General features: G+C 38.3%; 2 protein-coding genes across 2 annotated transcripts; both read left to right on the top strand.

The window, feature by feature from the left end:
- Positions 1-1442: 1442 nt before the first annotated feature.
- ndufs2 (NADH:ubiquinone oxidoreductase core subunit S2) lies at positions 1443-10894 on the top strand. The gene is made up of 14 exons (XM_061912759.1): positions 1443-1600; positions 2746-2849; positions 2934-3124; positions 3206-3326; positions 4034-4146; positions 4728-4802; positions 4870-4947; positions 9365-9450; positions 9532-9651; positions 9729-9858; positions 9934-10029; positions 10256-10339; positions 10588-10645; positions 10715-10894. The coding sequence occupies exons 1-14, from the start codon at positions 1494-1496 to the stop codon at positions 10750-10752; spliced, it is 1401 nt and encodes a 466-aa protein (XP_061768743.1). The 5' UTR covers positions 1443-1493; the 3' UTR covers positions 10753-10894.
- A 105-nt stretch (positions 10895-10999) lies between these two features.
- On the top strand, positions 11000-12916 carry LOC133560324 (high affinity immunoglobulin epsilon receptor subunit gamma-like). Its single transcript, XM_061912760.1, has 5 exons — positions 11000-11218; positions 11775-11866; positions 12215-12253; positions 12432-12452; positions 12520-12916. The coding sequence occupies exons 1-5, from the start codon at positions 11152-11154 to the stop codon at positions 12571-12573; spliced, it is 273 nt and encodes a 90-aa protein (XP_061768744.1). The 5' UTR covers positions 11000-11151; the 3' UTR covers positions 12574-12916.
- The last annotated feature ends 3975 nt before the right edge of the window (positions 12917-16891 follow it).

Here is a 16891-nt window from a genome sequence, read left to right as displayed (position 1 = left end):
TATATCACTTTAATTCGATCTGTTATCGACTACGGATGCATTATTTATCAATCTGCTTCAAAAACTCTACTTGAGAAAATAGACCGGATCCAGTCGCAGGCGTTAAGATTATGTTGTGGAACTACTAAATCTACTACAGTGGCAGCATTACAAGTAGAAATTAATGAAAAACCTTTGGACATGAGGAGAGATCAACTCTCAACAGTTTATTGGGCAAACTTAAAAGGATCCAAGCAAGGACATCCAACCCGTCAAGTGCTAATAAATTGCCAAGAAAAAAGGGAAGAAAAAAATGAATAGTTTTGGGTGGATAATAGGAGATATATGTAAAAAAACACAAATTGACAATATTAAAGTGATCCCTACAGTACCAATTCCTGCAATACCACCGTGGATGTATGAAAACCCAAAGGTAGACATGCAGTTACTGAAGAATAGACATTTAAATAGTTACCAAATAGAACAATGGATTGAGGAAATGTTTTTTGATAATATTATGATATACACAGATGCATCAAAAACTATAAATAGTAAAGTAGGAGCTGCTGCAGTTATCCCACAGAGAAATATAGTGTTGAATAAAAGAATTAGTGATAAACTATCTGTTTTTACGGGGGAATTGGTAGCAATTTATATGGCAGTTAACTGGATAGAGGAAAACAAAGCTAGGAAAGTAGTCGTGTGCTCGGACTCCAGCAGTGCATTGACGAGCATAAAAAACATAACATCAGAAACAAGACTAGATATAGTTTATGAAATAGTTCAGGCAATCTACAGGATAAATAAAGCGGGAGGTGTGGTAACATTTCTCTGGGTTCCTGCTCATGTAGGAGTTGAGGGAAATGAGTTAGCTGATAGGTACGCAAAACAAGCAACCACTAAAACAGAAGTAAACATGGAGATTAAGCACAGTAAAGAAGAAGTGAAGAGCATAATTAAGATAGAACACAATAAAAAGTGGCAGGATAATTGGAACAAGGAAACAAAAGGTAGAGAGTTTTACAAAGTCCAGAGGAAAGTAGGTGTCATGAGAGGGGGGCGTAGAAATAGGAAAGAAGAAGACATTATTACTAGAATGAGATTAGGACATACATATCTAAATAGTTCACTAAAATTGATAGGCAAACATACTACAGGGCTGTGTGATTTTTGCCACCAGATAGAAAATGTTGACCATGTCTTAATACAATGTAGGAAATATAATAGAGAAAGAGAAATACTGGAAAATAAGTTAGCAAAAGAAAATATTAGGTTAGAAGTGGGAGATATATTAGGATTGCATTCAGAAAACATAGGATATAAAGCAATATACACATATTTAAAAAACACTGGGTTAAGTAAAAGAATATAGAGTAGGGATCCACCTCGGTCCACACTCCATTACAGTAGGTGGCGGTAATGCGCACCAGAAGGTTGCTTGCCAACCGCCATAAAAACAAAAGAAGAAGAAGAACTCCATTACGTCACTAGCCTGAGGTGGCTTGACAACCAAGATGGCGGTGACAATGTTAAGGTCGCTTACACAAGTAGGTCGTCCTTCAACAAAATTACTGTTAAATAGTAATATTGGAAATCATGGTTGCGCCGTGCTTCAAACCCGGTAAGTAAAAGAATGGTTCAAATATATAATATAAAGGATTTGACGTTTCTTTCAGACAGACCGTGTAGCCTAAACACTAAGGTGTACACTCGCCCACAGTTAGCTAATGATGCCACAATGTTGCCACAATAAACCCACTTAATCAGGTAACTGTCTAATATATTTTGGTACGGTTAGCTTTAATAGCACTGTGTGAGACATTGTATTGAATGAATCGCGTCGTTCGTAATTATTGGCTTGCTACAACACCCAGTAAAAGTAGAGACAGTGCAGCTACAATAATGCAATGTAGTCCATCCATTACCTACCGCTTATTCCCTTTCGGGGTTGCGGGGGGGGGGCAGGCGCCTATCTCAGCTACAATCGGGCGGAAGGTGCTTACACTCCGGACAAGTCGCCACCTCATCGCAGGGCCAACACATATAGACAGACAACATTCACACTCACATTCACACACTAGGGCCAATTTAGTGTTGCCAATCAACCTATCCCCAGGTGCATGTCTTTGGAAGTGGGAGGAAGCCGGAGTACCCGGAGGGAACCCACGCAGTCACGGGGAGAACATGCAAACTCCACACAGAAAGATCCCGAGCCTGGGATTGAACCCAGGACTGCAGGACCTTCGTATTGTGAGGCAGACGCATCAACCCGTCTTCCACCGTGAAGCCTATGTAATGCAATGTAGTTATTATTGTTATTATTATTAAGGTTTATTTGAAATAGGGACAGATCTAAAAAACAGAGACATCTGAAACAGTTATCCAATGTATGCATCAGTGTTTGTAGCCAAAGCTAATTTACAACACTTGTCCCCAAAAACAACAACACAAATCCAACATCATTAAAACAGAAAAAAAAAAAAAAAAGGCAAAAATGAGTCGATAATAGAAATAATATAGACAAAGTGAAAACTACTTAAAGCCAATAATAATATCACAAAGTGCAGACTAGATAAAAAAACAATTAGTAAAAACGAAACAGGGGAACACGATTGCTGCTCAACTAGCCATAATTTTGTTTGTTTTGTGAAAGTGACCAGTGCAGATATACTTTTCAAAGTGTCATGTAAAGAGTTCCATAGTTGTGGTCCTTTTATTGAAAAGGCAGTCTGGGTAAAAGATGTTCTACGGTTCTGTGTTTATCAGGAATAAACAATGGCAACCGGATGTGAAGTGGACTGAGCAGTTTGCTGGCGCAGTAATGTACCCCACTGCTATTAATAAGAATTGGAAACCACCTCCATGGAATGGTACTCACTCTCTAAAAAGATATGTCTGCTATTAAAGTGACGGGTCAAATTTCCAAACCAAATTCTCTCCTTTGTTTTGATCAGACAAAGATCCCATGGCAAAGAAGGATGTGTCTAACCTTGTCATCAACTTTGGGCCGCAGCATCCTGCCGCTCACGGCGTGCTCCGCCTGGTGATGGAGCTCAGTGGCGAGTCGGTCAAAAAGTGTGACCCCCACATTGGCCTGCTTCATCGCGGCACGGAGAAACTAATCGAGTACAAGACTTACCTGCAGGTACCTAATCAAACAAATAAACTATAACAAACTTTTTAACATATTGTAAGTCTATGAGGTTTCTTCTTGTGTCTGCTGAAGGCTCTGCCCTACTTTGACCGTCTCGACTATGTTTCTATGATGTGTAACGAGGAGGCCTACTCCCTGGCTGTGGAAAGGCTTCTCAACATCCAAGCACCACCCCGTGCTCAGTGGATCAGAGGTAAACATTTGAAAGGGAACTGGACTTTTTCTGGAATTCTGCCTATCGTTCACAATCATTATGAAAGAAATGACGACTGATGTTTTTTTATGCAATCTGATATAATGAAGAAAGACCAAACAAAAGTCTGCTTACAATGGATCGTATGTGAGCTGCTGTATTCTACCTGAAAAACCTTTAAAAACACATCTCACCACCTCCATTATGGTTTTATATACATGATGTGAGTATACATGTATTTTCGTAACAGGCACATTTATAATAACATTTAATATTTTGATATTTTGATCATATTAAGCATACGCGGTGCATTGATTTTTGACGTCAAGCTCGTGATTACGCTCCGCTATAAATAGTTTGTCTGTGTTAGTGCTTATAATGACAATATCACTAACACTTGGTTAATATTCAAGTCACAAAATGTAATTGGAGTATTTTTAGCGGTTTTGGATGGTTATTTATTGGGTTTTATGGGCTGAATAGAGGACCTCTCATTGGCTTGGCTGTAAGCGGACTGTTCTTTACGTTTATGACTTAGAATGCATTTCTTTTAAATTACATTCGTCATGTCATTTATAGTGATTGTGTGCGGTAGGCAAAATTCCAAGAAAATTGCAGTTCCCATTTAAGTGGACCCTTAATGCTTCATTAGCATCTGATAGAAACACATTTCTGAATAAACTGCCCCTCTGTTTTTAAAATTTTAGTTCTGTATGGAGAGATGACCCGCATCCTGAATCACATCATGGCTATCACCACTCACGCACTCGACATTGGAGCCATCACCCCCTTCTTTTGGATGTTCGAGGAAAGAGAGAAGGTCACTGATGACTTTTGTCTTTGCATAAAACATATACAGTGTGTACAAAACACAAAACCAGTGAAGTTGGCTCGTTGGTTTTCGGCCTTGCCACTTGCGTGCAGTGATTTCTCTAGATTCTCTGAACTTTTTGATGAAATTACAGACCCTAGATGGTAAAATCCCTAAATTCCTTGCAATAACTCATTGAGAAATGTTTTTCTTAAACTGTTCAACAATTTGCTCATGCATTTGTTTACAAAGTGGTGACCCTCGCCTCATCCTTGTTTTTGAATGACTGAGCATTTCATGGAAGCTGCTTTTATACCCAATCATCGCACCCACCTGTTCCCAATCAGCCTGTTCACCTGCGGGATGTTCCAAATAAGTGTTTGATCAGCATTTCTCAACTTTCTAAATTTTTTTGCCATTTGTGCTTGCTTTTTTGAAACATGTTGCAGGCATAAAATTCTAAATGAGTTAATATTTACAAAAAATAACAAATCATTGTATTCTGTTTTTGTTTATGATTTACACAATGTGCCACATTCACTGGTTTTGTAGTTTTCAGCATGTTGATCCTATTCTTTCGGTCTTTTTAGATGTTTGAGTTCTACGAGAGAGTGTCCGGAGCCAGAATGCACGCCGCATACATCCGACCTGGTGGTGTTCATCAGGTATTTAAGACAAATTACCGGGAAAAGCATGTGAATGTACGTGGCAAACTCTTCCGTTGTGTTCCAGGATCTTCCTCTGGGCCTGATGGACGATATCTACGTGTGGTGCAAGAACTTTTCTATTCGCATTGACGAGGTGGAAGAGGTGAGTTATCAACAGTTGGGCTGTTATACTAAGGGTCAGATTTCTCCTTTCACAATAATTCTCATTTTGTATACTCTGTGAAATAATTTATTTAAACCCAGTCTGACTTTGTATGCTTAACCCTAATGAACCATCCATCATTTTTATAGGTAATTGTAACGGAAAGACCAAATATGATGAACAAATAAAAGTTATGTATTTAATCTCAAGGCAAAATGAGACTTATTATTTAGTGGGAAACCTTTTTTTTTTTAAAGTCAGGCCTTTTTTTTAGTTGGTCACCAGGATTGCACATGTCAGAACAGATATTGCTTACCAGGACTGCACACAGGATTTTGCTAAAGCAGAAAGTTTGAAGTTTGTTGCCAAGGTTCAACATTTCTCTGCTTTGAAATACATTGTGTCGACTTGATGCCATATACTGTACAGTGGTACCTCAGCTCACAAGTTTAATTGGCTCTGGGACGGTGCTCATAACCCAAAGTACTCATATTTAAAAACAACATTGCTAATTGATATGTATTAAAATTCAATTTATCCATGCAAGCCCCCCTAAAATCACCACATATTTAACATGTAACATGCTTTAAAGTAGGATATAAGCACATCTAGATAATTAATTTGTATCAAATAACAATACAATAGTTTTTACTAAACTTCAGTAGTTTTATTAAATAATGTACTAATAACATACAGCACTTACCTTGGATAACTGATGTCTTCCCTATTACCTAGGAGCTGATTCTCCATCAAACACTATTAGCAGTTTCTCCATCTTCTCATGGATAAATATTTTACTAACTCGAAACTAACATGATTCATTCAGTCTCAGGACGGTGCCATTATTGTAGCACACCATGGTTTTTGGATGACTGCTATCTTTAATTCAATCAATGTAATCCGTTGCTTCTTCTCATCAACCCTGTTCTTCACAACCACTTTCTTTTGTTTACATGGTTTCAAAAACTAGTTACGTTTGTCAACTTTTAATCTGCTGCAAGCAAATGCTAGCAAGTGATACACCGGGTGTTTTGGTCAGCGCTTACAAGGTTCACTGTGATATTCGCTACGTCAGAGGTTCCTATCCTTTTTGACTGCAGGGCCCAACTTAATTCTAACTAAATGAATAATGAAAAAAAGAATAATGGATATGTTTAACTAAATTTAAGTGCAAATGAAAATACAGCTTCACCACCTAAGTTATTATTTTTGCACTTAAGAAACTTCTCTATGACTTGCTCCAGGCTTCTTCCGTTTGTTTGATTTTGATTTTTACTATCTGTGTTGGCCATGTGATGAGGTGGCGACTTAATCTGGGTGTACCCCGCCTTCCGCCCGAATGCAGGCGAGATAGGCTCCAGCACCCCCCCGTGATCCCGAAAGGGACAAACGGTAGAAATGGATGGATGGATGGATGAATGCCCGAAGTGGTGGAAAAATGTAATACAATGAAGTACCGCTGCGACCCATACGGACCACAACTGAGAAACAGATATTTTTTGCGGCCCTCTCGAGGGTATTTGTAGCCCAACAAAGGGCCTGGGTCCTACGGTTAAGAAACACTGCGCGACGCCAACTAGCAGTGGAGAAGCTTGCAACCCCCATTTTTGCTCGCAACCTAAAGCATAACAATCAGCCAAGAGACAGCTCTTTCCCCAAAAATTTGTGAGCTGGGGCACTTGCAAACTGAGGCACCACCATACTTAACTTTTGGTTTTATTTGATCACATCTCATTCCTTATCTGAGTCATTCAGGGGTTGATTGTCAAACGTCAGACCTGTTTGTGTCTTCTTTTGGAATTTTGCCTATCGTTCACAGTCCTTATGAGAGAGAAGACCATTTTTTTTCTTTATGCATTCTAATTTTTGAATAATCTGCTCGTTCTAGGTGGCTAACAATGCACCTAATGGACGCAAACCATCCTTCCTCTAAATCACTTTAAACATGCTTCCAAAAACTGCCAACAACACTTAATTTATGTTCTGTAACCTGTATAATAACTAGTAATTTTCAGGGTTTTTCCTGGCTTAAATTGAGACAGAGGTGGTACAATCCTGACCATGCACCAGAATTTTAACACACAAAAATGGTAGTTTTTTTCGATTTACAGTAATATGCTGTAAAAAAACACCGTAAAATGTACTGTTATTTTTATTCATTTGATGAGTAGTTTGCCATAAAATCAGAAGTCAAGCAGATATTTAAGTCTTTAATTTTATCTAGAAAGAAAATGTTTATCTAGTGAGAAAATATTAAGTACTTTATTAAAACATTTTATTCCAGGTGTGTGCAGGCCAGATAAAATGATGTCGCCTTAAGTTTGACACCTTTGACCTAAGCGGTTGCATAAGAGAATAATGGGCTCATAGCTTGTATGTGGGGCCACTTTTGCTTTAGACACTCTTAGATGATTTTGAAGCAGCCTTCAAGCGCTCTGTGGACGAAAATATCCACAAGTTGTCACCACCATGAATTATTACATTTTAACTGCTTGTTATGTTAATTTCTCTGCTCTGTTTGACCTGGATTCCTGACTTTCCGGTGCGCTGCTGTCGAAATAGCGTGTCTATAGTAGCTCAATACTGCAACTGCAGTTAAAATAAGTAGCTACCGCAGAGGGGCATCAGTCGCTCAATCAACACAGAATGTTGAGCAATATCAATCGCTCAAGTCACCCCGACCTCACCCTCTCGGATTGTGTCTGCTCCAACGTTTCACTCTCTATTCGCGCTCGCTTCTTTAACCAACAATTCATTTTCCGTATATTGATGTTAAAAAAGATAAGGTTGTGAAATCCTCATTCGTCTAAAAATAAATCAAATGACATTTTATTTCTATAGCACTTTTCATACACAGGCAAGTGGCAAACAAAGTGCTGTACATACAAAAAAGAGAAGGGCATGAACACACACACACGCACGCACAAGCACTGTTGACAATAACAAAACAAAAAAACAAAACATGGTACTGCAATGAGGATTTAAAGAAAAAACGCCACTTTTGGGGCGTCCACACTAGAGATAAAATCAAGGTAACGCCATCTAAAAAAGAATATAATGAAACATATGATCAGATATAAGTAAAAATTTAATATAAACAATACATTAACACGTTATTAAAAACTTAACATTGAAAGAATAATAGTAGTAATATTAATAAGATAGAAACCAACACAATAAATAATAAAAAACAAGAGTTTAACATAATCAGTAAAAAATGTATTAAAAAGGTGTATCTTTAGCCTTTTTTTAATTTTTTTTTATAAATATCAACAGTCTCTGCTGTCCTGAGGCCTGCTCCACAGGTGTGGGCCATAGTGGCTAAATGCATCACCCTGGGTCTTTGTTCTGGTATTTGGTGATGGTAAAAGGCCAATGCCTCTATATTTACCAAATACTAGTTAATTAGTACATTAGTGATCATTTTAGGAACATTATTCTCCTCGTGACCCTGATAGGGACAAGTGGTAAAAAATTAATGGATGGATGTTTTTATCCTCAAAGTCAGAAATTATTTGAAGAAAAATGTGTGCTATAGATGAGTTGGATCAGAACAAATTGATTCAATTGTATTGAAGATGTTTCACCTCTCATCCAGGTCAGTTTGCAGTTGCTTGGATTAAGAAAACCGATTTTTGAAACCAACAAAATAAAATGTTTCTAATTAACTTGGTAGGTAAATTTAATCTCCAAATTTGACCAATAGTTCAGGCACACATTCATACCTGCGAGTCAGCATTGTGCGCTGAATCCCACCCGCAACACAATGTGAGCTGTAGTGTTGAGAATGTCTTTTAGCAAGGGTGCATTGGATAAACCCGCTGCTTCTTTAAATGGTTGTCTTTTCTACTTCTATGTTAGTGCTGGTCATACTTTTTTATCATCTTTTTTCTGTACTCTAGTTAGTATGCTCTCGGGTGCGTTTGTGCTTAATTTCTTCTGGAGGTACCTACCTACTTTTGCAACACTGGCAACACAGTAAATTGTGACTTATTCAGCTGTAATGCGTGGTATTGACTGGCTGCTTCGTTTGATGAATGTAAGTGTACATACACTAGTCAGTGCATCCAGTCAAGAAACAAATAACATTGTTCAGAAAATGCCCTAATTGGTCACATCACCATGTAAGAAGACCAGCACTTGATTGGCACAAAATATGAATTAAATTTTCAATAATAAATATTGGTTATTCATATAACAGCACAATTAAACAATTGTGTGTTTTTGTGCAGAAAATACTAATCCCAGATTTTCTAAATGACAGCACTCGGTTGTTTTTAGGACTCTTTTGCAAAAATGTTGTCCGCTCCCAAATTTTGAAGTGAATCTCCGGTCTGATTTCAGTGAATTTCCCTGTCCTAGTGGTTATTAGAGAATGGTGGAAAAACATCCTACATGTTTGCTACCCTCTGTGCAGATGTTGACCAACAACCGCATCTGGAAGAATCGCACTGTGGACATTGGCGTGGTGACCGCAGAGGAGGCGCTAAACTATGGCTTCAGGTGGTGCCAGAAACTTTTCAGACTGAGCTTATCAGAAGAAACATGTTTTTATTTGTTTGGGTTTGTCCATCCGTCCACCAGCGGGGTGATGCTGAGAGGTTCCGGCATCAAGTGGGACCTGCGCAAGTCTCAGCCGTACGACAAGTACGAAGAGGTGGAGTTTGACGTCCCGATTGGCAGCAAAGGCGACTGCTATGACAGGTTTAGGAATGACCCGCTTTCTCCGCCGGTCCCTCCCTCGTCCACGACTTGCATCAACCGTGTCATCCTTGCTGCAGGTATCTCTGCAGGCTGGAGGAGATGAGGCAGTCCCTGAGGATCATGCACCAAGCCCTAAACAAAATGCCGGAAGGCGAGATCAAGGTGGACGACGCTAAGGTGGCTCCGCCCAAAAGATCAGAAATGAAGGTAAGTGGACACTGGAACTACTTTGAGATGTGTGCATGTCGCCGATAAGTCATGTTTGTGTGGTTCTTGTTCTAGATGTCCATGGAGTCTCTGATCCACCATTTTAAGCTGTACACTGAGGGCTACCAGGTTCCCCCAGGGGCCACCTACACCGCTGTGGAAGCCCCCAAGGTGAGGTTCCTTCAACCACATCTTACATTTATTCTGTTATCAGTGATATGATGATGTAATTGAACGATACTCAGGTGAGCTATTATCTTAGGGAGAAGAAGCAAAACCTTTTGGTCATGTGTGTGTAATTCTGCTAACAAACAGAAAAACCTTAATAATTATGGAGCCTTTAGGGAGTTGTTGTGATGCTTATTGTTTTTCTCTACTTGTGTTTGTGTTGCTGCAGGGTGAGTTCGGTGTTTATTTGGTGTCAGACGGCTCCAGCAGACCCTACCGCTGCAAGATCAAAGCTCCCGGATTCGCCCACCTGGTGCGTGTTTAAAAAAAACATTTAAATATTAGAAACAAAGCCATAAATCATGCAGCACAATTTTTAAATGTCTTTTCCTGGAGGCAGCCTCATTAAGTTTACATTTTTAAATGCCCTCACTGCTGCTGCTTCCTTCCTGCTTCTCTCTGCAACAATGCTGTTTTAATTCAAGGCTGCAAAGTTGCTTGAACAAACTACTTGTGAATTAACTTCAGGTTGTAATTGTAATTGTTTTTGTCCTTTTTTAGGCCGGTTTGGACAAAATGGCTCAAGGACACATGTTGGCAGATGTGGTAGCTATTATCGGTAAGTGAAGTGATCCACAGGACCCTTGTTGTTGGTATTAAAGTCACCGGCTTTTTCTTCTTCCCGCAGGCACACAAGATATTGTGTTCGGCGAGGTCGACCGCTAAGTCTGCGTTTTTTTTTTTTTGGTTGAAAAGGTGTCTACTTCTCACAACCACACCTCATTTCCTGTTCGCCCTTGAAGTACGCAGTCCTGATGTTGGCAAATCTCTGATGTATAATGCCTAATAAATATTTTAAGATCCAAAAGGAGGCTTTTTGTGATGTATTCACGTCCCTGCGCTCAGAAAGCAGAACTGTTCTTATAGTACTTTGCCCTGGTTTGGTCTTTTCAAGGGGGAGTGGCCTGATGAGATCTGAGAGAATGGACCTCGAGCTCAGACCACAACTTCCCCCTCTTAGCTGTGAGTTTTTAAAAGTTTTTTTTCCTAATCTTCAGTGTTCATCAGAAAAAGAGACACCCGCTTCACCGTTTGGTCATTTTGTGCTTCTTGGACTCAAGAACCATGACTTTGAGGCGCAGCAGCCGGCTATTGGTGGTCATTTCTCTGTCGGTGACTTTGGGTCAAGCCGGTGAGTTCAGGTGTCGCACTGTGGTCAGGTGACTGATGCCTCGTAGTTTCATTTCATCATACAAAAGTGAGCATTGGAGGTAAAACGGCTTATGTTTCTGGATGGCCCAATTTGTGTTGTGAAAAGAGAAGCGGGTCATGTTGCTTGTGGTGAGTGACTTTGATGCTGCTTTAAAAATAAAAATCACTATGAATTCATGTTGCTGGACTATTATTGGGAAAGCGTCTGACTCGTTAAATCATAAGAATTTTCACCCTTCAAAGTGTAGCATGTGGTGATGCTTGAAGCTAGACGCTGGCTTAGTCATGTGATCACGGTCTTAAGCGTGATTATTTTCCTTTTCATTTTTGGTGGAAAAATAGAAGAATTACTTCACCGGAGGCTTCATCATGGTTTCCCTGTCTATAGTGTGGCACAAGGGGCCATTTTTAACCCCTTTTGTTTGTTGTGGATGTTGATTACGCTGCTGTAAGTTTAGTTAAATGTGACAACTTTATGTCATAATTCCAAACATTTAAACACAGTTAATTAGTGTTTCATTTCCGTACTTGTGCAGAAACTCTTGGGGAATGTCAGCTCTGCTACGTGCTGGATGGTATTCTGTTTTTGTACGGCATCATCCTGACCGCCCTCTACTGCAGACTTAAGGTTAGCATCTCTTGTACAGAAATAAAATCTCACCATTTTTTATGGATGTTTTAATGAATCCTTTGGATGTAGGGCTAGCCTAAATAAACTGCATTAATCAATTGTCTATCAACATTCCTGAATACGGTATGAATCACTTAAATTAAATACAGTGTGTGTCAGTAGGTATTGCTTCACTTCCTGTATATTGTGTAACAAGTCTAAACTACAATGTTTGTGCTTACATAAAAAAGGAAGACTTTAATGAAAAGCTGTAAATTAAGATCCTTATATTCCTTTAATGACCTAATAAATGGTCATCTGAATATATGAACCAGGATTGATGTTCTAAATATGTTTGAACTACAGATCAGCAGTGCTAAGAAGTTTGCAGGTAAAAAGAAGCAGGTGAGCACATTAAAAAATGATGATGCAAACGTGCAGAAAAGCGCCACGCAAGCTATAAAGTAGCATGAGCTTTTTGTGCACTTTGCAAAGTCAATCTGGACATTATGTTTCATTTAGGACGAGTGTAAATTTCACCATTGTGTGTTAATTTCTTACATCTCTTCTCTTTTTTAAACAGACTGCAGAAGACTTATACACGGTGAGTCCTGGAGACAGTTATGTTGACGTCCATGATTCTTAATACATCATTTTTATTGCCTTCTCAGGGTTTGACACCTCATGCCGAGGACGCATACGCCACAATTGGCATGAAGCAGTGACGAGAAAAGACAATGCAAAGATTAAAATAAAAATTATACAATATAATTAGAGCTGTTAATGCATGTTATTCATCAAAAAAAATATTGATTAATCTTGTGTAAATGCAGATTAATCACGCAATTTACTTTGTTCTCTGGTCAGTGATCAGGTCATTGCATACTTATAAGAATGAGTGAGGAGACTCCGACTGCTGTGTTCACTGACAGATTTCATTTCAAAATTTGACTGGATTTAGGATAAAACTATTCCAAGTTTTGAGCTAATAAAAAAATGTGGACTAAAGAAAAACATTTACCAAACATGTGTGACAGTCTGGCAAAATAAAATTGCATTGTGTCAAAATACGTCGAAGTTATTTGAAATTATGCAAGCAACAAATTTTCTGCGATTAAACAAAATGTATTCAATGTGTAATTAATCTACTTAAAAACATATCTTTTGACTGATTTTCTTCAAAAAATGTTTTATCAGATCTTTTTTTTTTTTTAGAAACAGGAAAACGGAAGTTAAAGTATTGAGCAACAATGTTTGATTTTTGTAATGATAATGACAAAAAAAAGAATACATTTTGGAGGGGCCTGTGTCCTGCAAGCTGATAATTTATTTATTTTTATTGTTTTATTGTTCTTTTGCTGCTTCTGTTGGGTAATGTTCAACCTAATCCTGGTCCAGATTTTTAAAGGGGAATTGCACTGTTTTTTGGAATCAGTCCCAATCAAGAGACAAGAGGACAAAAGTTTTTTTGTTCTAACATGTATAAATCTTCTTATTCTTGGTGACAAGCAATGCAGCTAATGGGCGCAATCAATTTTACCTCCAAGTCACTATAAAAATCCATTCTTAAACCTTCAACAATACTTCATTTACTTTCCGTAGCCTGTGTAATAACCAAGCTGTTACAACATTGTTATTGTATGAGCAAACACTGAGGAACACTTTTTGTAGCGTAGTAACACATCGCCATGCTACAGTATTAGCGGAAAAAGCTAACTACGGCAAGAGATAAGCTACCTTCTATGAATACATGTAACGCGTTTGTAATGCACAACACAATTGGACACTATGTACTGACCGAAAAACATGAAGAATCATATTACAGTATCTGTGAATTATTAGCCCATGTTTTGTTTGTACACAGTATGTACTGTAGTTGAACAGCTGGCTGGGGAAGTTTTTCCCCGTTAGGGTAAGCATTCCATTTATGTCAGAATAGCATGGGTCAAGTTCCACATTTACCGTGCCAAAGTCACTTTCACCTCATTCTCTCGGCTTCCGTCTGCTCCAACTCACCCTTCATTTGTGTTCGCTTTTAGAAGCAGCTGTTCATCCTCAGTATGTTCGCCTTCAAAAAGATAAGGTTGTGAATCCACACTTGTCCCAAAAAAAAATCGTCTTAGATGTCTGTTACCAAGTCTACTGTGTTTAGAACACACACACACACACACACACACACACACACACACACACACACACACACACACACACACACACACACACACACACACACACACACGTGTGTTCGATTTCAGTAGTAGGAACAAACATTTGTTGCCAGAGGTCAGACATGCGGTGCTATGGAAACAGATATCAATGCACAGAAGAAATCAGTCCCGGTAATGATTAACATGACAAAAATACGGTAAATATTGATCTTATTACATATTGTTATGAACCTGTCTGTTAGTACATTATATATAGACTTGCAATGTGTATATAAAAAGTTGCTGGAGAGTTTTGAAATAGTTTTAGAGGGCTTTGAAGGCTACAACGGTGACTCTTGTTAGCCACATCTTTCAGGCGTTTTTTTTTTTAATCTTTGAAATCCTAACAAAAAAGATGCGTGTTCTTGTCTGTCATAATTATTGTGAATGGTAGACAAAATTCCCAAAATAGAGCAGTTTCCCTTTAGGTGCTTGAATACCCCTTGTGATTTTAAAGCCAGATCTTTATTAAAAATATTGGTATAGTCCTGTTTAGATGAAGAAAAGGAATGTGGAACCAAGCGTTTTTTGTGTCTTTCTCGCCATTCAAGGGTTTGAATTGGTTGGCAAGGTTGACCGACTTGTCGGAATACATCCTCATTCATCTACTATCCAGGTGAGAGGCATAATTTATAATCCAGAATAAAGTTTAATGAGCAAGGAAGCGAGGAAACAGCTCACTAGTCGATCATGTTAACATCGGCACACAAGCTTGGGATCCCGGCGCCGCTATAAATAATTTGTCTGCGTTAGTGCTTATAATACCAATATAGCTAATACTTGGTGAATATTTAACTCACAAAATGTAAATGAAGTACTTTTGGATGGTTATTTATCGGGTTTTATGGGCGGAATAGAGTACCGCCCTTTGGCTCTGCTGTAAGTTGACATTTATTTACATTTATTTTCGAGTTAGAGTACATTAAAAAAAGGAAATACATCCGTTAGTTCTTTAATAATGATTGTGAACAATACCAAAATTCCCAAAAAAGGGCTGTTCTTGTGTTAACACAGTCGTTCAAACACCCCACTGGGCGGGGAGACGTATTTATTTCTCACAAACACCCACAGATACACAAACTCCTCATACTTAAATAATCAAAACAATCCATTTTGATGGTCAGAGTGTTTTATACACTATATACCAGGGGTGTCAAACATACGGCCCGAGGGCCGGACTAGGCCCGCAAAAATGTTTTATCCGGCCCGCGGGATGAGTTTGCTAAGTATAAAAATCAACCTGAAATTTTTGAATGAAAAAAAACAGCAGTTCTAAATGTGTCCACTGGATGTCGCAATAGCAATTCTTTGTATCTTTGTAAATGATGCTACACATGTACAAAATAAACCACATGATGTTAGTACATCAGTCGAGGAAAATGATCAGACTACATAAATAACATACTGTAATTTGATTTTGATATTTTTTTTATCTTGATGGATTGAAAATTAACATCAATGAGTTGACTGATGAACATTATCACATAATTATTCAGAAAATATAAATAACGACAAAGATAGAATTGTTGCGATCCGCAGCTCGGATCTTCATTGATATTTGTTTTGCTTCCATTTTTTGTATCACTCTCCGTCTGATCTTCTTATTTCCTGTTTAGTCAGTCACCATGGTTGTTTATTAGTTTCACCTGCTACTCTCGGTTCCCGCACACCTGTTACATTTGATTACTGCCTTATATAAGCCTGCCCCTTTTCGTTGTTCTGCCTGGGATCCTAGTTTTCTTTTACGCAACTGTTGATGACTGACTCGCCACACTACTACTCGCTAGCTCTCGCGCTGCGTTGTGTTTATTTTAGCTCTCATGCTAAATGTTTTGTTTTTCCTTTTTTTTCCTTCGTGCCAAGTCTAGTTTTTCTGTTTGTTATTCCTAGCCTCCATGCTAGCGCCTTGTGTTTGTTTTCTCTGCTTAGCTCCAGTATTTTTGTTCCTTAGCTCCCTTTGTTATTTAAATAAAGTCATTATATTTTACCTTTGCTGTGTTCATGCCGACGCATCCTCGGGGGAACAAATCCGGCAACAATATGCCACACAGTCATTACAAGAATGCTGTTAACGGCAACATGTAAGTGTAAAAAAACCCCAACAACATTATGAATTGTACAATTTCAGAAGGTGCTTGTTCTTTTTTGAATCAAAGAAAACAATCTGCAGTTGTCTTTAATTTTAAGTTATCGTGCCGTGATTTTACCAGTCCGGCCCACTTGGGAGTGGATTTTTGTCCATGTGGCCCCAATCTAAAATGAGTTTGACACACCTGCTATATACTAACACAGTGGTTCTTAAATGGGGGTACGCGTACCCCTGGGGGTACTTGAAGGTATGCCAAGGGGTACGTGAGATTTTTTGAAAATATTCCAAAAATAGCAACAATTCAAAAATCCTTTATAAATATATTTATTAAATAATACTTCAACACAATATGAATGTAAGTTCATAAACTGTGAAAAGAAATGCAACAATGCAATATTCAATATTGACATCTAGATTTTTGTGAACATGTTCCATAAATATTGATGTTAAAGTTTTCTTTTTTTGTGAAGAAATGTTTAGAATTAAGTTCATGAATCTAGATGGATCTCTATTACAATCCCCAAAGAGGGCACTGTAAGTTGATTACTTCTATGTGGAGAAACTTATAATTGAATCACATGTTTATTTTTTAACAAGTTTTTAGATATTTTTACATCTTTTTTCCAAAAAGTTAAAGAAAGACCACTACAAATGAGCAATATTTTCCACTGTTATACAATTTAATAATCAGAAATTGATGACATAGTGCTGTATTTGACTTCTTTATCTCTTTTTTTCAACCAAAAA

The sequence above is a fragment of the Nerophis ophidion genome, linkage group LG10 (genome assembly GCF_033978795.1).
Source record: "Nerophis ophidion isolate RoL-2023_Sa linkage group LG10, RoL_Noph_v1.0, whole genome shotgun sequence".
In the NCBI taxonomy this organism is placed as follows: Eukaryota; Metazoa; Chordata; class Actinopteri; order Syngnathiformes; family Syngnathidae; genus Nerophis; species Nerophis ophidion.
This window is presented reverse-complemented; position numbering and strand designations above follow the sequence as displayed.

What these genes read in the sequence shown, in the direction of transcription:
- LOC133560324 (XM_061912760.1), top strand. Translation starts at nt 11,152, where the DNA reads ATGACTTTGAGGCGCAGCAGCCGGCTATTGGTGGTCATTTCTCTGTCG. An exon ending in GGTGACTTTGGGTCAAGCCG is followed by an intron (nt 11,219 to 11,774) that starts GTGAGTTCAGGT and finishes GTACTTGTGCAG; the next exon opens with AAACTCTTGGGGAATGTCAG. An exon ending in TTGCAGGTAAAAAGAAGCAG is followed by an intron (nt 12,254 to 12,431) that starts GTGAGCACATTA and finishes TTTTTTAAACAG; the next exon opens with ACTGCAGAAGACTTATACAC.
- ndufs2 (XM_061912759.1), top strand. Translation starts at nt 1,494, where the DNA reads ATGGCGGTGACAATGTTAAGGTCGCTTACACAAGTAGGTCGTCCTTCA. An exon ending in CCGTGCTCAGTGGATCAGAG is followed by an intron (nt 3,327 to 4,033) that starts GTAAACATTTGA and finishes TTAAAATTTTAG; the next exon opens with TTCTGTATGGAGAGATGACC. An exon ending in GCGCTAAACTATGGCTTCAG is followed by an intron (nt 9,451 to 9,531) that starts GTGGTGCCAGAA and finishes TCCGTCCACCAG; the next exon opens with CGGGGTGATGCTGAGAGGTT.